At 37.8% G+C, this 26,242-nt stretch overlaps 1 protein-coding gene across 5 annotated transcripts in view; it reads left to right on the top strand.

Annotated features, from left to right (window-relative positions):
- PITPNM3 (PITPNM family member 3) overlaps positions 1-26,242 on the top strand; it is a 46,498-nt gene that overhangs the window by 13,503 nt on the left and 6,753 nt on the right. For 4 of the 5 annotated variants that reach the window (XM_048966995.1, XM_048966993.1, XM_048966994.1 and 1 more), the window contains 16 exons: positions 2,186-2,233; positions 6,174-6,250; positions 8,761-8,996; positions 12,765-12,954; positions 14,119-14,238; positions 15,791-15,972; positions 16,937-17,106; positions 17,848-18,018; positions 18,282-18,467; positions 19,201-19,349; positions 20,134-20,250; positions 21,225-21,341; positions 22,284-22,432; positions 23,762-23,911; positions 25,488-25,671; positions 26,070-26,198. In XM_048966995.1, coding sequence (XP_048822952.1) covers positions 2,186-2,233; positions 6,174-6,250; positions 8,761-8,996; positions 12,765-12,954; positions 14,119-14,238; positions 15,791-15,972; positions 16,937-17,106; positions 17,848-18,018; positions 18,282-18,467; positions 19,201-19,349; positions 20,134-20,250; positions 21,225-21,341; positions 22,284-22,432; positions 23,762-23,911; positions 25,488-25,671; positions 26,070-26,198 — 2,375 coding nt within the window. Of the gene's footprint in view, positions 1-2,181; positions 2,234-6,173; positions 6,251-8,091; positions 8,222-8,760; positions 8,997-12,764; positions 12,955-14,118; positions 14,239-15,790; positions 15,973-16,936; positions 17,107-17,847; positions 18,019-18,281; positions 18,468-19,200; positions 19,350-20,133; positions 20,251-21,224; positions 21,342-22,283; positions 22,433-23,761; positions 23,912-25,487; positions 25,672-26,069; positions 26,199-26,242 lie in introns of those variants that run through there. The other variant, XM_048966997.1, reaches the window with a different exon arrangement.

The following is a 26,242-nucleotide window of genomic DNA, read 5'->3' as shown; positions in this document are numbered from 1 at the left end:
ATTTTTTAGTTGATTAAAACCTGATTTTAGTTGATTAAAACATAATTAGCCATAGAATTCCTGTGAAATTCTTTTTTCCCATGCTTCATGTGTTGCATGTACAGACTGATGGGATTGTCTTACTGGTAACCAGCAAAGTAGATGGACACAGTCAGCTTACACAACTGGGAATTTTAATACCTGATATATTAAAGCTCTGTCCTGGTATCACCACCCAAGACCAGGTTACTGAGATCTTTCCATCTTTTAATGCACTGATTATCTGCAAAAAAAAAATGCTGATAGTAATACTGCTCTCTTTTTAGGACTTATTTGAATTGTTGACTTAGACTAAACATTAATTCTCCCACCCAGTGTAGTTGTGAGGTAGTGCTTTGGAGCTGGGAGGTGCTACTGTTGGACAAGTTATGTTACATCTGTACTCCTGTCCTTTCTGCACCACCTAGAATTGAGCCATGCAATTCCTACTGGTTTTGTTTGTTTGTTTTTTAATAACAAATGCTGTACTTCTCTCCTTAAAACTTACTATGAATTGTTCTCCAAAGACTGTAGTGTGCACTGTGGCTCCATACCACTACAGCTGTTCTGTGTAACTCTATGTCATAGTTTTATGATTTTTGTTATCAGTTTTCCACATCATAACATCATTTAATGCACTGGGAGTTAATGTTAAGAGCTAATGTTCCAGTTCTGTGGACTGCTAATATTTCTGGGTACCTGGTTCTCAGAGGAAGAGAAGAACTCCATCTCCCAGAAGACTTTCACTGTTCTGTTCCCGTTTTCCATTTAGAGGGAAAGATAAACTGTTCCCATATCACAAGGCTGCCCCTTTCTTTTTGTTGGTCGTCTATGTGCCGTGTTCTCCCCAGCCACCTGCCTTCAGCATTAGAGTAAGGCCTTCAGTTTTGGACACTCACTCTCTCATTTATTTTGTTTAATAGCTTCAATCCCAATTAACTTGTATTTCTGCTATTATGATTAGGAAATTAACTTTCCTCCTCAGATCATTGCCACTGTTGTTTGGTTGTTTTTTTTTTTTTTTTTAATATTCTTTCTCTCTTTGTTCCCTTCCCCTCCCCTTTTTCCCTTTTTGGGCCTGTGGGCCTGCTGTCCGCCTGTCACGGAGGCAGATAGATCTAGAGGTAACTCCATGACACTCTGCATTTAAAAAGAAGCCTTGCAGAGTGATGATTTTATGGCCTCTCATATATCTTTTGGATCTTACCTTTTTCCATCTAATGTAAGACAAAAAACAACCGTAATTTGTGTGTGAAACAGCACATTTCTGACTGATGAGGGAGGCAGTTGCCAGTCTGTGCAATTTGCCACAGTTTCTGCAAGACACTGAACAGAATTGTAGTAGTCTAATAATACTACTGTATTATCTTGGCTGTGAATTAACATTTTCCACTTAGTTAGGGTGGAAAGGTTTGTTTGTTTGTTCGTTTGTTTTCCTTAAATGGTCTAGACTTAAAAAGATGCTTGTAAATTTGCTTGTAAATTTGTGGGATGAATACTAAACAGGTTACTGGTACTTGTGAGGAGAAGGAGGAAATGAGACCAGAACCGAACTTCAGGAACTGATACCCGAAAGCTAAAAGAACATACTTCTCTGGATCTACCTTCTTATGAACAACATTTTGTGAATGTTTGTGAGAATAGATAGCATCAAATTTTAGTTATGTACTTGAAAGAACTTTGTGTCAAGCATCTGGGGGGCAGACTTAATGAGATGTCTAACTGTGGCATCTGAAAATTTAAAAATGTCACAGTTCAGAATTAAAATATAGTATCAGGTGGTTTTGAGATCTGTTAATTTCTTTGGAAATCTAGAATTTCTAGCTGTCTTTGCTTACATTATTTTGCCTATGGATTGTATGTGTGTACTTGCTGTGTGAAATAATGGGCTGTGAAGAATTGGCTGTATTTTGCATCTCATTATTTAAAGTGTTTTTGGAATGTTAAGCAAATACACCATGTTACACAGCCAAGACTCGTATTCACTAGGGAGTAATTCTCCAGTGTGTCTTTTGCTAAGCTCTTTCCAAAGAAGCCATTGGATGTTTTAAAAATCAGCATAGTGGTCATGTGCAAACTGTTCACTGTAATATATTAGAAAAAGGAAGGAACTTGATGTTCATGTAAATCAGTCCTGTTTCATTCCCTTCTTTTTTGCCTTTTACAGGTGAAGAATCTGTGTTTTGTTCATCTGGCTTTCTACAGGAAAAGCAACGTGAGTCTAACATTATTTTCATTTTTCTTTGTATTCAATGCTGCTTAACAGCTAGAGATAGTAATAAATTTTGATCAGCAAAAGTGTGTTACTGTGCTTTCGTCAAATGTTATTTTTTGGAGTATGAAAGAGCAAAGGCTGTGTTTGCGTAATTTCTTTATTGTTACTGAGGTTTATGAAAATGTACCCCAAAAGTGCCTGTAAGACTTAGTGCATTAAATAGTGCATTACGCTTTACAGACTGTATGCTTTTTTTAAAATTTTTAATTTTTTTTTTTAATAAGAAGTGCAAAACAGCCTAGTAATGTAGTATGTTGCTAGATGAAGCAGGAAGTGTTCTCTAGGAGGGCGGTTTGAGCAGCATGAAGCATTACTGTAAAATACTAAATGGAGTTCCCACAGGGAAAACACATGACCGGGTTTTTTGTTCAATTTTTTCTCTTCTGCATTAAGCTTGTTCTTGTGCTAATCCTGCAAATCCAGAAATTCACTGATAGATTACCTGCATAACCTTGTAATACAGCCGTTTTCTAGAATCCACCTGCATAGCTAAAGAAAGGGCATAGAGAAGTGTGATAATATATGATATAGAAGAAGCATGCACTAAGGCACAAATTTGAACTGAGCTTTATATCTTAGCCGGCAGATCATTATTTAGTTGTTTCATTAGTTTGTCCTAAAGTGGCTTATCTTTAGGAGTATAGTAATGTGCTCTAGCTTAAATTTCTCATATGCAGTCTGTTCGTTTTTCTTTTTGTCCCCTGTGGAGTTCTATGTGCAAGGTAGTTTTGTGATTCAGCAGTTTTATTTCTCAATCTTTGTTGTTTTGTTTTGTTCCGTTTTGTTTAAATTGCTGCTGCAGTACCTTCAAGTCTGTTCCCTCACAGGCAGAGTGTTTTGCAGTGGGAGTGGAAGGTGTTAAGTTTTGTGCTAAGTGAATTAATCTCAGATTACCTCCGAAAAAGATACTCATGTCTGTAGAGGCAAGATTATTTGAACTTCTAGAGAAATGTCTTTGTATACTAGCAGGGTAATTGATTGTGACCTTACAACCTGGCATGGTGGCTGGGTCAAGTAAGTGTTTAGAAAAAGACAACGACTTTTCATTCCTACTTGTAGCCTGCAGGAAACCAGTGGAGTGCTATTAGGACACATTCACTCAGGAGCATGAGGAATTCTTCAGTATTCCCCAGAAGAATCTTCTCAGTAATATGAGCTAGAGCTGTGTAGGATGGCTCAGCAGCTGTGTCTAGATCTGGGTTTTCAAGAGTTCTGTTCCCAGAAAGACACAATAGAAAGGCTGGATTTTTCCAAGTTCTCAATATGTTTGGGGCTTGGTTAGTTTTAAAAACTTGAACGTAAGGATAGCAGTGGGGACTAGCCATTACTACTGCCTGCTCACTGTTGATTAATTTATTTAGATACCTGTATGAGAGCTGACTGTCCTGAGGAATCAGGTTTCAGATGGTTCTCCTGTTCCTGTATCTTCTTGTGCTAGATTTTGAGAAGCCATAGTATCTTTCTAGTTGGTGAATTTGCAAGTTAAATAACTACTTTTCAAATGTTTTTTTTTCTTATTTCATCCTGAACTTTCCTGACTATATTACTAGGTATTAGAATGTAATCTGTTACAACCCACTGTTTTTTTACTATAGGATTTGAATACTGTTTTTTTTTTTTCCCTACTGTAATTTACATAATGACACAATTAGCATAATTTGGTCTAATGACAATATGAATCAAGACTACTGGAAAAATTTGTAAAATGTTGGTAACATCATCAGAGAGGTTTGGTCAGACAAGCCTTATTAGTATTTTACCTCATTAAAGCCCTTCCAATAAATAATAAAATATGCAATCTCTTGATCAGTTTGTTTTGCTGTCTAATGAAATTTCAGCGTTTTTCTGCAGTACGTCATGATGCATGTTCTTGGACAGAGCTTCAGCTGTTGAGTAGTCTGATTCATTATATTATCTTCATTATGGAGGAGGTCCCCATTACTTCAGTGTCTGGTATTTAACCAAAACAGTAAAGCTGAATCTAGTCCCCAAATCTGGTTATCTTCCAAACATACAATTAGCAAAACTGAAATGTGAAATGGAGGCACATATTGATCCCCTGACACACAGACACACACACAAACACACACACACACACGCGTGCTTCTTTGGAAAGAAGCCCAGTATATCACAATTCCTGGTTTTTAAAATCCAGTTATCTATGATTTTTTTTTTTTCCCACACATGTGAGGCCAGGAGCGAATTATCATTAAACCTGGCATCCAGTGCTTTAAGAAAAAAGCAAACCACTCTCTTTGCTTTCTAAAGATGTATTTTTAGAATGGGATTTTCAAAGGAACAGGGTATAAGTAATTCCAGAAAGCATTTTGCCTAGTGTGGTGCGCTGTGGAGAAAGGTAGCAGTGAAGGTTTCTGAGCATTGGTGAGTCCTGGATTTCTTAAGTACTCTGTTGAGGATAAATATTATAGTTCACTGTAAGATGTTTCCTCGTGGTCTAGAATAACCCTTCTTCAGGACTCAGAATTCATGTTTGTATGGTATTGGTTCTGTTGTGAGCTAAGTTGCTAGAAAACTGACATTCTTCCTGTATGCAACTAAAAGAAAAGTGGGTCTGCTGGCCAAGCTTTTGGAAACGCCACTTTCAGTTAGAAGCATCTTTAAACTGCAGAGACCAGTTTTCAGAGAGTTCCATAGTGTGATTGTATTTGGTTGAAAGTTAAGGCTTTGTGGGTTTGTGTTTTTGCTGTTTGTTGTGGGTGTTTCTTGTGTGGGTGTTGTTTAGTGATGGTGTTATGTTTTGTTTTACACAAATATTAAATGACTAATCCTTTAAATCTTTGCCTGCCAGAAAGGCAAGAATAATCAATTTGTTTTTAAATATGGAGAAACGTGGCCATATTGTTTGATGGATATAAGGATTGATATTTGTAAGACTGGCTATGGAATTAGCTCTCAATTCTAATGCAGAAGTTAAGAGTATTTGAAGTTTGTTTTGGACTAAGTTCAGTGCTTTTAGGATAGCCTGACCAGACCCTGCTTAACTAGTCTATTCTTCTAGAGTCTGGCAGACTGTCTATAAACGTGTCTCAAGTGGAGTAGTAACAAACATGGTATGAGTTCAGTACTCCAAAAGAAAAAGTAAGCCGAGTTGTCTGTAGCATTATATGATGCATTTTATTTTCTTCAGACATGCTGCAGTAAATAGAGAAAAAATCTGTTTCAATTCAGGAAGCTGTCAGCGTGCACTCATAGCCTCCTTCCCACTTGTAAGGGAGAAGGTGTTAACAGAGATGGGAAGATTCTCATCTCATTTGGGATTTCATCACTGTCTGTAGAAGGGTTAACCTCTCAAAGAACTAATCTTTCAGACTTCAGTTGAAGTAATTGCCCTTTAGTGAAATATTGCAATATTTAATTACTGTGTAAATTCCACTGACATACAGGAGCAACAGGTATAATCTTAAGACAACTTAGCACTTCTAGTTTGTAATTGTTTACTTTTAAGCAAAAAAAACCCTATAGTTTTTACCATGTCATACTTCTTATAATGAACTTATTCTAGTTTCTGCTCCTTTCTCATTACCTGACAGTATTTATGTTTAGACAAAGTAATACTGCAGAGTCCATCATTTCAGCCTGTTCCAGAAAGGCACAGATGACAAACAGTACCTGTGCTGATACAGTATACCTTTGCATAACGACTTGAATCTTGTTACAGAGAATCTTGTTACAGATGTTGCTGTTAGGAATAGAGGACTCTGTATTACACAGGACTGCAAAGAACTTTGTTGTTCTGTTTGTCCACAGAATGTGAATCTTTCTGTCTTGAAACCATAACTGTATCTTAACTCCACAGATGTCTGTGAAGGATGAGGCATCCAAATATTTATATACTCAGTTATGTCTCTCTTCCTTTCAGGTGAATTATATCATGCCTCATTAAGAAAACAAAGGTTACCTGCACAAGGCAGTATTGAAATACATGAGGACAGTGAGGTGAGTGTTTCCCAAAACAAACTGTGCTGATATTGCATTATGGAATTATAAGCCTCTTTGGTGGCTTAATGTTCTTTTTGTTCAGTAAGTGCACATGCAATCACAGAAAATCAAGCCAAGTTTTTAAAATATTGCATAATTAATTTGGGTGGAAATATGACCCTATGTCTCTTGAGAAATTGTTACGTATCCATAGCGCTCCAGTGCAAATGCATATTTTGAGAAGGTTCAGCAGCAGTCTGAAATTGATAGTAACAGAATTACTTCTTTAGAAGATGCAAAGAATTGAAACTAGTTCTAGTCCTTCCAGTTGACTGATTAAGGTCATCCGTTCCCATGTAAACAGAAAACAGAAATGCCTACTTTTTTGTTTTTGAGGAATCCCAGTCCTAAAGCTCCCTGGAAATTATGATAGTCTTTCACTTCAGATGCCCTTTGAGTTGGTCCTTGAGCCCCTTTCCTTAGACATGCTTGGGCTGTTCCTTAGAGGCAAATTATTTTCACTCCCTTTGATTCCTTCTGTAAAGGATACCTGTTAAATGCAGTTAGCTGAGGCACTTCTAGTAACAGTGTCTTGAGCAGTACTGACTTACCTGAGTTTTTCTCTCTGTTTTGAAGCTTTTGTTTACACCAACCTTTCAGCAGCGCTACTTGTTTACAATCTTGTGTTGGCTTTAGAAAGAACTCTTAGCTTTTTAAAGGGAATTAAGTTTCTCTTTGAATGACTGGATTGGGAATAAATGGAGTCAGAATTTGTAACTTAGAGCAGGAAAAAGTGGAACCTTAAAAATACTCATTCTACTTACATGCATATCCAAAACTTAAAAGGCAGAAAACACGCCTTCAGGAGATGACTATGAGACTTAAAATGAGTAAATGTTATTGGAGACTAAAAAAATGTAGGCTAAACAGAGATAATGGCTGTGTGGAACAGCTTATGATTCTCTCTTTCAACCATTTCTCTGTCACTATTCTGTATGCTGAACTACATCTTTTTTCCTTATCTGTGTCAGTGTTTCCACCCCAACATAAGCCTCTTCTTCCTCTCCTCCCACCCCACATATCCTCCTAAACTACGGGCTGAACTGTGTGTTTGTGCAGTTGCTTTGTTAGTTTCTCCCTTTTGACCCCTGCCCTTTTGATTTTGATAAACACTGATCAGATCCCCTCTCAGCCTTCCCGTTTCTAGGCTGAACAGCCACAGGTCTCTCAGCCTTTCCTGTTAAGAAAGGTGCTTCAGGCCCCAACCATCTCTGCTGCCCTCTGCTGGATTCTCACTAGCAGTTCCATGTCTTTCTTGAGCTGGAGAGCCCAGAAATGGACACAGTTGTCATAATATTGGTCAGTTTCCTCACAAAAACATAATACCGTGCTGAGAGTTGCATTCCTGAGGGATATATATATGAATTGTGGCATGTTTTGAATGCCTGTTTTTAGAAGGCGCTGTGATGTGAATCAAACTGACTTTTGCCTTAAATGTCTTGCAGTTTAGATAAACTGGTAAAGGAATGAAAAAGAGAAGAGACATCATCTGAGCACAGCAGATAAAGATACAGACGTATTAGATTATGATCAGGTTGTAGTAGAATATAAAATAATATAAATTAATTTAAAAGACCTTGCTGGAAATAAATGGAGTTTATTTCACAGTATAACGTCTTGTTATATTTCAACTGCTTTCTCAGTAAATCACCTAATTTTCCTGATCTTTTAATGTATTTAGTAAGTTGTCCTTTGAGTGAATGTGTAGAGTCTACAGAAGGGGAAAATAGAAGTGCATCTGTGAAACTTGCAAAACGTTGTTCCAGTTTCAAGTAGATAACATCTTGTTTTTTCTGCAGACCACATCACTTCACCTTCCATGGTAGATTGTTGTCTGTGTATGCATGCATTCACGTGCTCATAAATTTATTTATGAGATTTATGGCTGTCAGCTCCAGTACAATTTTTACTCTTTCAGTAAATGTCTGGGTAAGTTAACCCCACTTTTTCATTTTAATATTTTGTCAATTTCAAGAGGCTGCTGTTGTCAAAACTCTATCACCTTCTTTTGCTTGATGCTTTTATTGGCAGAAATGAAAATAACCAGAAATGTTCTCATTTGTTTTTCTTTTCAGATCCCATGATTATTTGAGATAAACCTTTCCAAATTTGCAGCATCCCAGTTCACAATACCTAGAGACTTAGGCTGTCTGTGAATGTTTGACGTCTTCTCCAGTGTGGATATATTTCCAATAGCTTTTGATGTGTACAAAGTTGTTTATAATTTTTGTTAGTCCAACACCTAAATCTGAGCTGCAAGGGCTTTACGGCAGAGCTTAGTGTGCTCTACCTGATTCAGATATACTTGAATTAAATGCCATCCCCCACCCCCTCCCAAAGTCAGGTAACACAAATGATCGCAGTGGGAATGGGAAAAAAAAATCGGTGCTTGTGAACATTTACCCTAAATATACCAACGCTTTTTGTAAAAAGGCTCCCTACTTTCTTATTTCCTGTTTTTCTCATAGGAAGTAGTTCAACACCAGAAATGCAAAACTCGTGTGCTAATTCTGATCCTACATGGAGGGAATATCTTAGACAATGGGGGAGAGGATCAAAGCAGCAAGCTGGCAGACATCAACACCTTCTGTTCTGTCTTTGAGAAGGTGACACAAGACCATTTCCCTGCTGCTTTGGGCCACATCTTAATCAGACTTGTTCCCTGCCCGGCAATCTGTTCAGCAGCCTTCTCTCTTGTTTCCAAGTAAGCTGATTTTGCTTTATATTATTTGGCTTTGCAGTGTGGTTTTGAAAAGCTTTTGACATGTTCATTCCCAATAGGAGCTACCGCTCTTTGAAGTCCTGTAGTTCTGTGGTATTCATTTGTTGCCATTAAGAATGCAGTATGTGAATGCAGTATACTCTTGAATGAGTTACAGAGAATGCATCTGTAATAAACAATACCTTTGGCTATTGAAGGCTTCAGTTCACAGTACATTTGAGATTTAGTTATATCTGAGAGCAGTATCCACATGCTCCTAAAGTTCTGGCAGCTTGGGGCCACGTCCGCTGCCCTGGGGAGCCTGTTCCATACCCAACACCCTCTAGTGCAGAACCCTTCTCCCAACCCCTGCCTGGCAGAACTCCATTCTGTTCCCTTTGGCCCTTTTGCTCTCACCAGAGGGCAATGCCTGCTTCTTTGCTCTCCTGTGAGAAGCTGCAGGCTGCTATGAGGGCCCCCCCTCAGCCTCCTCTTCTCTGGGCTGAACAAACCAAAGAGGTTGTTCATCAGATCACATTTCTTGTAGCAAGTCAGCTCTGTAGTTGATAATTATTGCTGTGTAGTATGCTGTGATAATATTTCAATGCAAAAATAAGTCAGGAAATTCTGAATGTAATTTCAGAGAAAGGGTAATTAGCAGCTTAGAGACCTGCTCAGTTTGGTATTTACTGTGCCCAGAGCAAGAACATAACTCTTAACTGTGCATCAGTAGTATGTTTTGAAGTTCCTTTGCATGCTTGTATGAAAGGTACCCTCACAGTGAAAAACTGTTGTTATTATTGATTTTAACAATCATTATATATATGACAGTAAAAATTTCAGATATGCACTCATAATGACGTTGCTGTGAGAATTGAAAAATGACATGTAGCAGCAGTTCCTGGAGAGGAGGTATGACTTTTTAGATATAATCTTAACATGGAAGTCAGGAAATAAGAGTAGTATTCCTTAGTCTGCAGTAGATTTCCTGCATGACCTTGAATGAGTAAATTGGTCCATCAGTGCCTCACTTCTTGAAGTTGGAAGAGATACAAGGTTAAAATAATACAAAGAGATATTTTTTTTCAGTCATTAACCAAAAGCCTAGCACAAAGCCTGAGGAAGAAATAGGAATATTTATGCTGTCTTTGAATTGTACCTGTAGCCTAGAATATATGTGGAAAATTTAAGGAATATGGGTATAAGAGAGTACCATGGTTAAGATGTTTCTCTTTGTCAGGTTGTTAACATGGGACAGCAGCTGATCTTAGCCTGTATGTTCAGAGGATGTTACATTTATAAGATTCATGTAGAAAGGAGAGCTATAGCAGCAGTAGAGTAACCAGCTTAATTTTACATTTTTTCCCCATAGTAAAAAATTTTCCGTGCAGCATTACTGGCACACTAAACACTTGATAGCCTTAGTTCCTGAGCAGGTTTTCCTCCGAGTGCTGCTATAACTGGCTTCTACATCCTCATAATGGTAACCAATAATATTTTATCAACTTGGGTAGCAGTAGTTCTGATTGTGCTGTGGTGCTGGTACTAGTCCAACCAGTATTTTAACTGAGCTCATGCAGAATATTCTGTAACATGACGATTAAAATATTAAAAATCTCTTCACTGTTTTTATTTACTTCTGTGGTCTTTGGTGAGCTGAATTTAAAATACCAAATTGAATTTTCTAGTGGGCTGGTTGTCTGTGCCCACTTTTCTTCTTTTCAGTCCTGAAATTCACCCCTTAAATGAGAGAACCTTTTCAGGTAATGTGTATTTCCTTGGTGACATTTTCCTTGATATAAATATTTTAAAGAGATGTGTACTCATCTTTTCTGCATGATAGAGAAAGGAGAAAGAAATGTGTTCTTGGACCTGATTCAAGTCTTCTGTGACTGTAAACCAAGAGCAACTCTGGTGATGGCGAGGAAAGATTTGGACTTGCTTGATTTTTTTTTATTATTTTTTTTTATTTTTTTTATTTTTTTTCCTAAGCAGAGAGAAACTTCTATTGTTTTGGGTTGTTTTTTTTTTTTTTTTTCCTGAGACTTCCTTTAAATGATGGTCTCTTTTATGGCCTTTGTTGCAGTATAACACCTGAGCTTACATTTGAACTTTTTGTGGAGCAGAAAACCTCACAGAAGAGGATATGAGTTTTTTAAAATCACATTTGGGACCTTTAGATGTGAAAACAGTGATGCCTGCTATCTAGGTGACAGCAGTGGAATGGAGGGATTAGAGTATACATTAAAGTTCCGAAATACTGGTTGGACTCAAAGCTGTGACGGGCTTATAGTAGGAAGGGATGACTAAGGGCAAACCAGACTGCTGAAGTTGCAACAGTGTTCACATCAAGAGGGAATACACTGAAACAGCCAGGAAAGAACTATAAGTGTGTGTCCAAGTAGCTACCCTGTAAAGAAAGCGAACCAGCAGAAGAAGGAGAGTTGAAGCATCGAAAGGCTTTTGAAGGATCCCACTTTAAATGGGCTATTTATGGAGCCAGATCAGTAGCATCTCCTAGGTGTCTCATAAAGCATAGCCCACGGGGCTTGATTGACTGCAAGAAGAGCTGGTAGAGTAGAAGGAAGGAAGAGTGTGCTGGCACCCCAAATGAAAAGACTCCCTCCTGCTTTTTCTTTGTTTTTTTGATTCGCTCTTGTTGCATTATACAGTACTCAGCCCAATTGAAAATAGCTAAGCTGAATATTTGAATGTCCAGTGGAATCATTCCTGGTGCTGACATATGATTGGTACTGCCTTGATATGTTCTTGCACAGAGCTGCTTTTGTGGTTTATCTGTTTGGAGCTGACAAAAGGAGAAGTGATTCCCTGCTCTCACATTGCTGTAGCTTCACACCAGCAGCTTTTACAGTCAGAACTCCAGGAAGCAGTTGTGGAATGTAAAGTTGTGGTAAACATCCCACTTAGCAAACTGTGGAGAAGGAAGTGTGTTTTAAATTACTGAAATATTTTATCAAGTGTGAGCCAGATTAAGCAGCAGCATAAAATTTCATGTTTGATTTGAGTGTATACTCAATTTTATGAATGTGTCAGCATAGCGCGTGCCAACGTAGAGCAACCATCTGTTTGCCTTGGCACAAGTTATGTGACCTGCACCTTTGGTTCTCTGAATTGTTTTCTCCATTCATCTATCAGTCAAGATATGAATGGAATTTACTGAAAAATTTGCAGAGCACACATCCAAACTAGAATGCCATGCTGTCAAATTTAAGCTTACATTTTTAGCTGTTAAACCTCCTTTTTGAAACGTTTTTCTGTGAAAAAAATTGCATATCATTTTGGAGGCAGTGCAACTTTGTTCCATCTTTTTGAAGGGATGGAACATTTGGAAAAATGTTTTTATATGCTTTTGAATAATGTTTCTATTTGCTGTTCTAGGAAATAACATTCTGTTGTAGTTTCTGAATCCCATTCTTTAATATAGTAAGTTAGTATATGGCGGGGGGGGGAAAGGCTGAAAGGGAATAATCAGTTTATTCTCTTAAGTTATGTCCACTTGTATGTGTAAAAATAAGGTGGAAAAAATTCACCTTGTGTATTTAATTTCAGGAATGTGTTCTAGGGTTGTCTTAGTCTCATAAAGCTGTAACTCCTTGATTTTTAACTGTTGAGTGTTGTGATCAAATGGTCCTTTTTGTGCTTTCATAGTGAATTGCAAGAGCTCAGCCTATTTCTGTTAATAACTATTCATTTGCTAATGCTATGTGCTGCTTTTTGCGTTTTTCTTGACGATAGCATGTTCTACTTTAGCCTAAATCCTTACAGCTATGATGAAAGCTGTCTCAGCAGCAGTGAAGACCACATCCCGCTGGCTGCTTTGCCCTTGCTGGCTGTTTCATCCCCTCAGTACCAGGACGCAGTTGCCATGGTGATCAGTAGAGCAAACCAAGTTTACAATGACTTTCTCAAATCTACAGATGGAGTTGGGTTTAACGGGCAGGTAGGACTATTATTTTCTTACATAAAAGAAAAATTCCTTTGGAGCAAGTATATTTCTTGTTAAGCTGTTTCTAGTATGCGTTCATGGTTTTAAGTTATGAGTGTGAGAGAACAATACTGTAAATTTGGTGCATGAACATTAGCTTGGGATTATTTATACAAAATGCCCTCTCAGTACTCAGCATGAGGAAGACCCTTCTGGAATCCTCTGCTGAATCTAACCTGGATTTATTCAGTCGGTAGAAAATACTATACCTTCTCCCACAAGCCTTTTGACACCTAAGCTCTTAGTAATTATTGCTATGAACTCTGATAGTATACAGGAGCCTTAGTTGTGTCTTAAGAGTGTATTATACTAAGCAATGGACAAGTCTGTGAGCCCAAAACAAGAACTGCTAATCTGTGTTTCTGAGTTTGTCACACACCTTCCATAGCTGAAGAGTTGGGTCATCAGCACATCCCTGACAGCAAAAAGAATCCAAAATTTATTGCTTCTTTTTTGCCTCCATCACAGTAGTAATAAAGCATTTGACAGCAGAGAAACTCAAAAGATAAATACTCAGTTGCTGACTCTCTTGCAGATTTCCCATGTAGCTCTGGTATACTCATTTGATTTTTCTGGTGTGGTCCACTCCTCAGGGAAGTCACCTGTTGAATTCTTCCAGCTGACATGTCACAGTTATTATTATTATTCCTGCTTCTCCATCTCTAGACTAGAAAGAAATAGTACTTACCTACTTTAGAGTAAATATGTTACTGCTACTCTGTGTGAGTTATTGATGTTTTATTATAGGGCCCTTTAGATAGCTGGAAACATTCATTTCCCTAAAGTACAATGACTTCCTGTTTTCACAAGGGGGAAGAAAATATTGCATTTGGTGTACAGTGTAGTGAAGAATTCTGTAGTCCATTTACAGCAATTCTATGATTATCAAAACAGTCACTGGGATGGATATTCGTGGCATGGGGCATATGTCTGTAAATAAGAGGAAGTGGGAAAAAGTGACTACACACTTCAACTGCAGTAGGAAGCAAGGTATTAAAAAGAAAAAAAGAACAAGGGTTTAAAAGGAGTAGGGTATGTTTCTGCAGGTCTGTGATGGTTTTTGTTTCTTCTAAAATACTTGCTGCATTTCACTAACTCACTATTTTTTTACTCCTTCAGGTGTGTCTCATTGGTGACTGCATTGGAGGCATTTTGGGGTTTGATGCCATTTGCTATAATACTAACAGAACTGATGAGAGTCAGAACAGTAGCAGGAGAGGAAGCATCAGCAGCATCCAGGTGAACAGAAAAAAATCTACTCAGCTGAAGTTCATTCCCTATATATAGATTCATTCCCTAGAGGGAAACTAAGAAATTCAGGTCCATATTAAACCACAAAAAATTTAAGGATTTGATAAATAATAATAATGGCATGGGATTTTGCTCATAAAAATTGCTGTCTGAAAATTAAGTCTGCAGCTTCAGTTTTATGATGCATCATCAGTAGTGAAGGCTTTATTAGTAAATCTTTAAAGTAGGATTACTGGGTGTCATCTTAACTGTAGATGTAGATGTATCCTCCCAGTAATCTCAGGGTAATGTTTCTGCCAGTCTTTTTTTTTCTCCAGACACTATAGGATCAATTATACTACTGCCTAGGGGTATTCTAACATTAAGATGTGCTCATAAATAAGTTCTGCTAACTGGTGAGAGATGTGCCTACTTTCTGGTGAAGAATGTGAGTCACCTGAGGTTGAATGAACAGGGCAGTGAGAGTAACAAAGTCTCTAAATGAGTGCTACATTTGGAAATAGGAGAAATTCATTCTCACTGTGATCCAGAAGATATTTTTTTTGGTAGTAGAAGCACTTTTTTTTTTTTTTTTTGTAAACATTTCTGTCATATAAGCTGCATTGTGTGTTCTCCACTTAAGAAGGAATGCTTGAGTTCAACTAATTTTATGTACTTTAGACTTAAGTGGATATGGAAGAGTGGTGTTGATACTGAATGAGGTGCCTGTAATGTATTATTTGATGGTTTTATGATGCTAGCTAAATTGTTTCATCTTTTGACTCTTTAGTTACATTTCTCACCAAAAATGGGGGAATGGGGATCAGAATGTAGGACAGGTTCTTTGACTGCATTGCTCTTGCTTATTGTTCCAGTTTTCCTACATTCTTTTTTTCCTACTTTTCTCCTTTTCCACAACATTTTAGAGCTTCCTTCCCAGTTTTTGTCTCCATCTTTCCCCTCTTCCATTTCATTTCTAATGTAAGTTCTAAGTTGAAAAGAACTAAGCATTGCATTTTAGAAGAGGAAGATGGTTCTCTCTTGCTGCAACAGCTAAAACACATTATTTTGAACCAGACAACTATCATTAGAAGAGATAGAGAAAATTGATGATTTTTACCACATGGATATATAATACATAAAACTTACCTGTGGATAACTGATTCAGAGCCTAATTATTGATACCATTTCACTGCAGATGAGTTTTTTTTTTTGTTTTTTTTTTTTATTGTGGCATTTGGGGGCACTGAGAGAGTTTCTATCAATAGAAAAAAAGATTTTAAATTGTTTGAAATGCAGTGAATAGTCTTTATACTGATCATTTCAGCCTTCTTCTAATGTACTACCTGGTGTATTTTTAATTGGTTTAGTGTGTTTTTCAGAAGTGTTTCTCACTCCCTGCTAGGGCTAAAACAGGTGCTGAATTGGCCTAGTTTCTAACCCTTTCAACCACTGCTTTGATAAAATGAGGTCAAATGTATAAATGCATCCCGTTTGTATAAGCTCTGTTGAATTTCAATCCCTGTCTAAGTCTTCTTTTTGCTCTGTTCATTCTCTGAAGGATAATCCCCTTTTAACAGAGGACTCCAGTCTGGGTGGCAGAAAACACCTGAGCAAAAGCAACATTGACATCTCAGAAATTATGGAGGATGAAGAGCCAAGACAGCTGTTGCCTAGGAAACAGAGTGACTCATCCACCTACAACTGTGATACTATAACAAATCATCATGCTTTCCTGTCTAGGTAACTAGTGTGTGATAACTGAGTAAAAGAAATAGGATTGGCACTCAATTCAGCTTGTCAGCACTGGAGGGGCAGAATCATTTCTATTTGTTCTTTTGTGTTTCTAGAGGTTTGCTTAAAGTTCTTGCAAACATCCTCCAAAGACATAGATTTAGTGGGTTTGGTATGAATTTTCTCACAAGTTTTTTATTTATTTTTTATTCAGCTGTGAGAGTTTTGAGTATGCAAAACTAAATGCAAGTTTCATTTCTTCAGAAGAACCCACAGAAGTCAAGATGGATGAATTTGTTACTTTTTTTTTTTCTTCTAAACCTTGGATTCCCCTCACAGGCTTTCCTTTATTCTCTAAAGAGTAAGATGATTGTTTTTGCTGTTCAATTGGTCAGCAAGCTCCAGACTATCTTTAAAGCAAAACAACAACTAAAACTGAGTAAATGTCTTGCCTAGATGGAAGGAGGCTGGGAGCAAGATTTAACATAATTAACTTATTTGTGTCCTAACAAATATATAGCCATTTCTATGCATGTATGGCATAGAAACTAAATCAGCGTTTTAATCATTTACAAAATGAAAAGCTATGCACAAGGCATCACTGTAACTTTTTAATACCGTTGTCCTCATACAAGTTGAGGAGGCTCAAATTCATATTAAAAGTTTCAGAATAAGCTTAAACGCATCTATACAGCTAACAAGAAGAGGTAATTTTTCAGTTTTTAGAGTTCTTGCATAACTTGCTGATAAGTATTTCAACAGTACAAAGCTTGTGCATGTTAAAGGTAATACATTTAATATCCACACTGGAAATCATGATAAGTGGCTGCTATACTGTAATTATTTTTCTACAATTTAAGGCATGTTTCTTGAATCTATATGTGGATGCTAGAGCTTTTTAAGCTACCTGTTTGGGGAATGCATTTCTTCTCTGGGTTCATTATAGTTAAATGAGTGTATTTTCTTTACTCAGCATCCGCTCAAGTGTGTGGAAAGATGGCGCAGACTTTCTTCCTGCAAATTCCAGTCTCTCAGATGTAAACCTGGGCCGGTTTGATTTTGAGGTGTCTGATTTCTTCCTCTTTGGATCACCGCTTGGTTTGGTGCTGGCCATGAGGAGTACTGTTCTGCCAGGTCTGAATGGTAAGCTCTTTCTAACATTAGAATGCAGGATGCTTAATGACTTTGTAAACAAAGAGGTTATTTTAAAAGCAGGTAAACAAAGGCGTCTACTGGAAGTCTGGGGAATGATTTCCTGCTTGAAGGGTTCCTTCTTTTGAAAGATGGGAATGTCAGTGCAAGTTAGTACTAAGACATGAGATGATGGAGTTTAATTCCAGCGGTGTCACTGCTCACCTATTCATAGTAGTGTGTTATTTGCTGCTGATCATATATATTCCTCGCAGGGTAATGTGAAAGTTTTTACTTCACCAAGGAGTAATCCTTGAAAATGATACCAAAAGTAGCGTCTGTGTTTGGTTTAGTATGTCATCTTTTTCATTTCTGGCCTCATGACTAAACTTGGTCCCTGGATATGTTGGCTGTGAGCTGTTTTTAACAACACAGCAGGAGAGTTTGCTCAGAAGTTATATATTTTGTGTGCAGTCTGATTACTGATTTCTCTTGAATACTGTACTGTGTGTGAAAACGTTTGTATGTTCGAAAGTGCCACAGTCACTTTTATAAGTTATTATTGGCTATATATAAACATATCCTTTAAAAGTAACTTTGGAATCTGCTTTCCTGAAATTTTAAATTGTGTCGTAGGATCACTGGAAGACTGAGATTGCAGGAGTCCGTATTAACCATCTTTATGCATAGACTCCTTGAAAATCTTAAAGTGGCAATACCAAACTCTCTTTCTCTCTTTCATTCTCATTGAAGTTTGTCAGGTTCGCCCAGCCTGCAGCCAGGTGTACAGTTTCTTTCACTCCGCTGATCCATCTGCCTGCAGACTTGAACCATTGCTGGAGAAAAGATTTCATCTCCTGCCTCCATTCAGTGTTCCACGATACCAGAGATACCCACTGGGGGATGGAAGATCTCATCAGTTAGGTATAGTACCTATTTTCATAGCTCTATTTATTTAATGTTCTCTTGATGTTTCTCTCGTTACACAGCTCAAGAGGATTTGAACAACAAATGTGCTAGCATGATAAAAGTAAGTAATCTGGGTCAGAATGGCACAAATATATTTAGCAAGTACTGAAAGAAGACAGAGGAAAATTCATTCATATATATGTATGAATATGTATATATGTGAATGAATATATGTTTCATTATTTTATTTTGCTTTATTCTATTTCTGTTATCTGCAGGTGATGCTATCCAGAACTACAGTGCTCTGTTCCTTGAGAGCAGCTCTTTGAACATAACTCACTCTCAGGAGAGTTCTGAATCTATGAACACATCTCAGAAACAAGAGAGAAGGTTGAGCTTGGCCAGCACAAACAGTGAAAACTCAGGATCAGCAGAGAGCTTGTCATCAGCATGCCTCACCAACAGTGAGTGAAGCTTGTTGCAGTGTGCATAGCAAATGCCATTTTGTGAAAATGTGGGAGTTCCTAATCATTCTGATTATTAGGAAAATTAATTTTTTGGAAATTTGAGGAGAATGAGAACAGCTTAAGTTGTTGTGTTTTTTAAATAACACAATTTAGCTTGCTCTACTGTCCATAGTAATGTAGGTGAAGTAATAGAAATGAAGTTCTTTATATAGTCCCTTATATTAAGGTGACAGTCAAAGCTATTAAGAGTTTCAGACAAACTTGGGTTTAGAGCCATAGTCCAAGCATGAAGAAAGATACATAGATAAGAATCGTTTCTCTTAAGTGCTATAGATCATTATATTCTTTTACAGACTATAATGCTACGTTAGTACTATCACCACTATTTGGAAAGTATTTACGATTCTTGCTATATAATATGATCATAAAGTTAACTAGTCTTTTCCTGTACACTTTTTGTGGGCCAGGAAGCAAAGGGCATCATGCTGTGGTAACCTCTGCTTCCCAAAACTTGCAATGCAGTTTAGACAGCAGAACTTCAAGGGATTATGCAGTGAGTGAAAACAGAACTTCTGTGTTAGATTGATGCTTTCAACAGGCTCCAGATGTCAATATTAAAAAAACGGAAGGCTTCATTCTGTTATCTAGTTTATGCATTTATACAGCAGATTTATTATGAAGACATCTTTTAGAAATGTTATGCTTTTTTTTTTTTTTTTTTTTTTTGTAGTTACTGCTAAGTGGTGGGGAACAAAGCGAATTGATTATGCCTTGTATTGTCCAGATGTCCTGACAGCATTTCCAACTGTGGCCCTGCCACATCTTTTCCATGCCAGCTACTGGGAATCAACAGACGTCGTGGCATTCATTTTAAGACAGGTTGTTGATGTTTCTTTCTCTCTCCACAATGAAAGAGCTTCTCTAATTTAGAGGGAATAAGGAAAAATGAGGAGACTGAAGTGTATTAGAAAAGACTGTTCATTACCAGTCTCTCCTGTAATTGTGTACTAGTATGTTTATAGGCATTGTGTGCACTGTCTCCTTAGAATTCATTTCTAAGGTATGTGATGTCTCTCTTATTCCCGTTGTTCCAGTTTTTAGATCACAGCTGTCAGTGACTTGGAAATGATTCGTGCTGTGACCTCTAGAGAAAGTGGTGAGGTTGAGAAATCTCACCTGGGTTGAAAATAATTTAGTGATATTTGAGTGTGACCTGCAGTAAAAATATCTCTCCAAGAAGTCAAGATGACCCTCCTTGTAGAATCCAGTGATAAACATTTTAATTTGGATTAATCCAGAAATCAGTGTATCTTTTATCCAGTGAATGATGAAACAGCTGCTGCTTCAGAGGAAAATGGTCAAGAGAATAGTGCAGAAAATTACACAATCATATTTCTTGATTAAATCAGTTGGGCCGATGTCAGTGTGTTTGCTGTTCTCACATCTCCTTTTGGCTGGTCTCCGAGTGTGAAGTCCTGCTCTCTGCGCTGGTGTCAGTGGCTTAAATTCTTAATATGACATCATGGCCTGTATCTTTCTGTTTTGCTTGTGCTGTTTGCTCTGCAATGTCACTCAGCTGGAACAGCAGTATAACTCCTTTCCTTGTCAAGCGCAGGGCTCCCCAGGCAGCACACAGTGTTTTAGAATGTTATTATCATTTCAGGTGATGAGATATGAAAATGTAGATTTCAAAGAAAATGATAGCCTGGATCCCGCAACGCTAAGCCTGTCCAATCCACGAGAAAAATGGCTACGCAAAAGGACACATGTCAAATTGAGAGTAAGTATGTCTCTGAATATCCAGGGTAGCTATGGAAATTGAGTTGGGCAGCACTTTAAGTGGAGCCTAATCTCCCAAAGCATGGAGTTGTACTTAACTGCAAACTACAGAGGTGATCTAGCAGTTAAGAAATAAAAGCAATTAATACTTGGTTTACCATTAGAATTTTTTTTTTCCCCAAATGCATGTGTTTAAATAACAGAAGGACCTGTTAAGCACAGGTTATTCTTCTGTTTTCTTACATGCTGGATGAATTCAAGACCCAAGAAAAAATATTTTCTTCTTTCTTTAGATGCCATGAGCTTAAATAATAAATGAAAAAAATTCACATATTGTGAAATTTCATTTGGAAGTCACGGAGCTTCTGACTATTCTTTTGCTGTAGAAAAATGAGCCCACTACGTTTCAGATACATTTTTAACAAGTACTGAGTAATACTGTAAGTGTTAGTATGCACTTCAGAGCGCAGCATGTTGAAGCATGATCATCAGCAAATGCTTGTGTCCTGTATATGCTAAAAAGTATACTCAGTTTGAAAGTATTGCCAAGTTGTAGATATTCTTCCAGCATTAGCATCAGTTAAAGCATTCTTGTGGGAGATTTGCTTTTATGCATTAATTTTATGAAAAATTCTGGTTACTAAAAATATGGGAAAGTGCCTCACAGGATGAATGCCTTGCATGTGATAATATTACTCTATGGCACCGCTTGTACTGAAGGATAATTGACATTTCCTTAAGCGTACTCTCCTATATAGTTGGAGTGTCTATAAAGGTACTCTCTTACCTTGTCATCTTGGATGTTCTCAGTGGTGTCTTTATTCAGTAACACCCCCATTAATGGGATCCTGGCTCTTGCTGAAAGTTCCTCAAACTCACTGGGACTGTGTTTCTTTATCACTGTGCTTACCAACATAATAGAGACAGTAACCTTACATAAAAACTAACACTTTCCATTTTTTGGTCTCATTTCAGAATGTGACTGCTAATCATCGGGCAAATGATGTAATTGCTGCAGAAGATGGTCCTCAGGTACTTGTTGGGCGCTTTATGTATGGACCTCTGGACATGGTAGCTTTAACAGGTGAAAAGGTAAAGATCAAATATTCTATTTCCTTATTTGTTGTCAACTGACATACAGATAGTTGTTGAATATAATGCACATGTAGTTCATAATACCAGAGAGAGCCTTACAGAGAGGGGGAGTACATAACTAGCATCCCACCATGCTGTAAGCACGTTTTTCGGTAGATTGCATTTTTTCTAGCTAAAATCCTTTTTATATGATGCTGGACATCTCCTCTGGTGAAAGAATATGCTATGCAGTGATTTCTGAACCTGTCATCTGTTTGCATCATCTGCTGGAGATGATTAACTTGAGTAAGGATAAAAAATAGTTGAATAGCAGTTGGCAAGTCACTTAAAGGAAAGTGTATATACACCTTTCAAGGTAAGAGAACTGGATAAAGGAATTGGGATTCTAAAGGTTGGGTAGCTGCTGTTTCTCATATACATGGAAGAGTAAAGAGTAGTTTTAGAATTTCAGTAATGTGACGTAGCTGGATCAGTCGGTGCTCTTAAAGCTGACTGCAGTAGCGAAGTTTAAAAATAACAAAGCCAAATAAATATTGAGTGAACTCATTTGGTCGCATTCAGTGAGACTAAGAATTTTTAATGGAAATTAATGTAGCAGTGTTGCTGAGCTGCAAATAAAACAGAAGCACGGAAACTTCACTTTGCCTGTTCTGAAAGTTTAGAATTCCTGAGCTCTGTGTTTTCTTGATACCTTCAGTACTGAGTGTTTTAATTGATCAAGACAATAATGAACTCTTGTGCTGTGTGTTAGGAAGCATTTTCTGGTTGTGAGGACCATCTGAGAAGTTTCTGAGTTTCAAAGTTCCTTGAAACTTGCAACCTTTGGTTACAAAACACAAATTAAGATAATAATATGATGAAGACTTGGCATGTCATGTTCCTAAGGTGGTAATAAAATTGCCCACTATCACACCAGATGACTTTGTGTTGGTTTTGCAGGTTGATATCTTCATAATGACTGAACCATCTTCTGGTAGGTGGGTCTATTTTGACACAGAGATATCCAACAGCAGTGGCCGGATATCCTACAGCATACCCAAACAGAAGAGACTGAGAGTTGGTGTGTATCCCATCAGAATGATTGTCAGGTAACAGTTCCAAGCTGATACTACAGCTTTTATGGGCTCTTGTGATCAGGAAGATATTGATATGTAGGATAGAAGGGGGCATGGAGGGGGATTTTGGTCAGTTCTAGATTATATTGCAGACTTCTGTGTGGCCTTAGGCAAATGATTTAATTTCTTTGCACCTCATGTCTCCAGTGACAGTTCTGTTTATCTTTCTTTGGTCTATTTCCTGTATTATTGGCTTAGATTTGAAGCAGCGACTGTGTGCATACTGGCCAGCTTAAAGGTGTTCAGTCCAGTGGGTTTTATCCCTCCTGCAACATAAATCCTCAACATAACTCAATTTAGTGACATTTGGACCTGCAAAATTAGGGACACTGAATGACTGTAATCAGTCTTGTTATGGCAAGAGTGTGTGACTTGGATTATTTCAGAGCTTTTTCACTGAGGAAAAGATTACTGATGGGTATGGCCGTGCATTCTTCAATAAGAAGCTTTTCCTGTTGACATGAACAGTAGAGCATGTACTGCCTTCTTCTCAGCCAGCTATTTATATGTTGATGGCAGACTGATTATAAGAGTCATTTTAATTCTATACTTCAGAATTATACACTATAATTCTGTAAGACCATATTTATTCTAAAATTGAGGGAAGAAAACAGCACTTAAAAGTAACAGTTCATTGAGATCAATTCTTCTGGCTCTCCAGCACTTTAAAAAAAAAAAGAAACAAAAAAACAAACAACACAAACCAACTCTGTGGTAAGTCAAGCATGAAGAGGGAAAAGGTGTGAAATAAAATTTGTTGGCGCAGGTGCAGGACTAGTGGGGTAAGCTGTGCTTTTAAAAATTCTTCTGTTTAATAAAATTCTAGTAGAGATAAGTTGATGTTTATAAGCAGGTGGATGCCAATAAATGATGCATACCAGTTTTTCCACTGTAATTTCTAATAATTTGCCAGTAGTTATAGACTGTTCGGGAAAAGAAGATACAGCTAATTTCTGTGCAAAATGCACATATGTACTCAGAGCATATATATATATATATGTATATACATATACATATAGACAACATTAAAAGTTTAAGTTCTTCAATGTTGTTTGTTTGAAATAAATCATATATTTGTATGAATGTGATGTCTTATTAAAGTCAACTTCCAAATTTCTTGTTTGGAAAGTTATTTCCTAAAAGTGTAGGCTTTAATTTTCCCATACAGGACTGAAATGAAAAGTCCAGTTTAACACAGATTTTTGAAGCTGCAGATCCAGTCAGATCTAGTACAAGTTCTTAACTAGAACATGCAGAAAATATTCTCATTTTTAAAAAAGATATATTGCTTTCAATCTCCAGAGGGGACCAGAGCAGCGCCACAAGCTACCTGACTGTGCTTCCCCGAGGAATGGAATGTGTTGTGTTCAGCATTGATGGTTCATTTGCAGCAAGTGTTTCAATAATGGGAAGTGACCCCAAAGTCCGAGCTGGGGCTGTCGATGTTGTAAGGTGAGTGTAGCTTGCATGCTTCGCTTTGTAAATTTCTAATTTTTCTGTTAGAGCACAACAGGACAGAGGAGGGTAGAATAGATTTTTTTTTACTAACTATACAAAAATTCTTTAACGGGTAGAATGTTTTGCAGATATGTTTATGTATTTACCTTGACAACAATTGTTCTTGGTTTTCAGAGGAATCTTAGAGTGCTGTGGTTTACTTTATAATTTGTACGTTAAGATGCATAAAGATTGCTTTTGGAGAATATGATGTTAAAGTGAGCATAATGAATTTATAATGATTTCATTTGTTACTGTGATTAGCAAAGAGTGTATTTTATATTTTGTCAGCTTCAAATAAGGACAGAATTCTGCTCTTGAATGACAAAGTGCCATGAGTGCAAGAGCATTTTCTGGAGGAAAAGTTAAAAGACTTAATTCAGTCTTGCAATTCTTGCAGTGCTGCAGTGGGCAAAGAAAACAGCGCTCTTTTTGGAGCTTGCATGGGAAAGGAGGGATGCCAATTCTCAAGAGTTTTCCATTTCCTACAGCTGAAATCACAGGGAATCTCATTATAAATTTCAAAGGTAGTAGTACTTGAGATATAGCTCGAGTTCATAGAATCATGGAATTGCTTAGGTTGGAAAAGTCAAGATCATTAAGTCCAATCACAACCTAACCATACTACCCTAACTCTAACAACTCACCACTAAGTCATGTCCCTGAGCCCTACATCCAAACAGTTTTTAAACACATTCTGGGATGGTGGCTCAACCACCTTCCCTGGAGAGCCTATTCCAGTGCTTATCTACCCTTTCTGTAAAGAAATTTTCCCTGATATCCAACCTAGACCTCCCCTGTCGCAACTTGAGGCCATTTCCCCTCATCTTATCACCTGTCACTGGTGAGAAGAGACCAGCCCTGCTCTCACTGCAATCATCTTTCAGGTATCTGAAGAGAGCAATAAGGTCTCCCTCAGCCTCCTCTTCCCCAGACTAAACAGCCCCAGTTCCTCTCACTCCTCATAGGCCATATTCTCCAAGCCCTTCACCAGTCTTGTTGCCCTCCGTTTGACCTGCACCTCCATGTCCTTTCTGTATAGAGGTGCCCAAAACTGAACGCATTACTTGAGGTGAGGCCTTACCAGTGCCGAGTACAGGGGCAGGATTACTGCCCTAGTCCTGCTCACCACACCATTCCCGATACAAGCCAGGATGCTGCTGGCATTCTTTGCATACTGCTGGCTCATTCAGCTGACTGTCCATCAGTACACCAAGGTCCCTTTTCATCCAGCAGCTTTCCAGCCACTCCTCCCAAGCCTGTAGAGTTGCCTGGGTTTGTTGTGAGTTTTTAAGTTTTTTATAAGTCTCATACTGTATGAGACTGGACTGTTGCTTGCTTTCCTCCATCTCTCCCAAGATGATTTTATTACATCATTTCTCTATAGGTGCAGATGCTTAAGCATGTTGATTCACACCTGTTGAAAGATCTTGTATGACTGGGTCTGTGCCAGGCAAAGAAATACTGATGTGACCTGTGGGCATTAATTTATTTTTCTTCACCTATATAATTTATTTGTTGCTTGTGACAGACATTGGCAGGACCTAGGATATCTGATTATCTATATTACTGGCCGTCCAGATATGCAAAAGCAGCGTGTGGTTTCATGGTTATCTCAACACAACTTCCCTCAAGGAATGATCTTCTTCTCTGATGGACTTGTTCATGACCCACTGCGACAAAAGACTATTTTTCTAAGGAATCTCATGCAAGAGGTACGTACTAGAAACACGTTGATATCCTTGAAACCTTTTTCTAGAAATTGTCATTGTTTGAAGTAAAAGCTCTCTTCCTTTGGAACAGTAAATCCTACTGTTGTTATATTTTTGCTATTCCTCGTGTCTTTTCTGACTTTTCAAAGAGCAAAGATGGCTAACAAAACATCCAAATGCACCTTTTGGCATATGGTATTACAAATAAATAAATGACTTGTTCTTTTCTGTCTACCTATTCATAATTTTGCTGTCATTGAGATAGACAGATTTAGCTGTGTGTGCTTTACAGAAATGTTAAGTGAGTTTATCTGCTGCTTCAGTGCAGAATAAGTTCCATTCCTGTAATGCATGCTGTTGGGTAGTCAGAGTATTCACTCTGGAAGTAATATTTGTTTCAGTGCCACATCAAAATCTGTGCTGCATATGGTTCGACAAAGGATATTTCCGTTTACAATGTCTTAGCTCTGTCGCCATCCCAGATCTACATAGTTGGACGATCGACAAAGAAATACCAGGCACAGTGTCAAGTAAGTAACTCTTGCTACTTAACTAGAAAGTCTTCAGGGTACCA

Source organism: Lagopus muta, chromosome 20 (assembly GCF_023343835.1).
Source record: "Lagopus muta isolate bLagMut1 chromosome 20, bLagMut1 primary, whole genome shotgun sequence".
NCBI lineage: Eukaryota > Metazoa > Chordata > Aves > Galliformes > Phasianidae > Lagopus > Lagopus muta.
The sequence above is the reverse complement of the archived record's forward strand: the minus strand, read 5'-3'. Positions and strand labels throughout refer to the sequence as shown.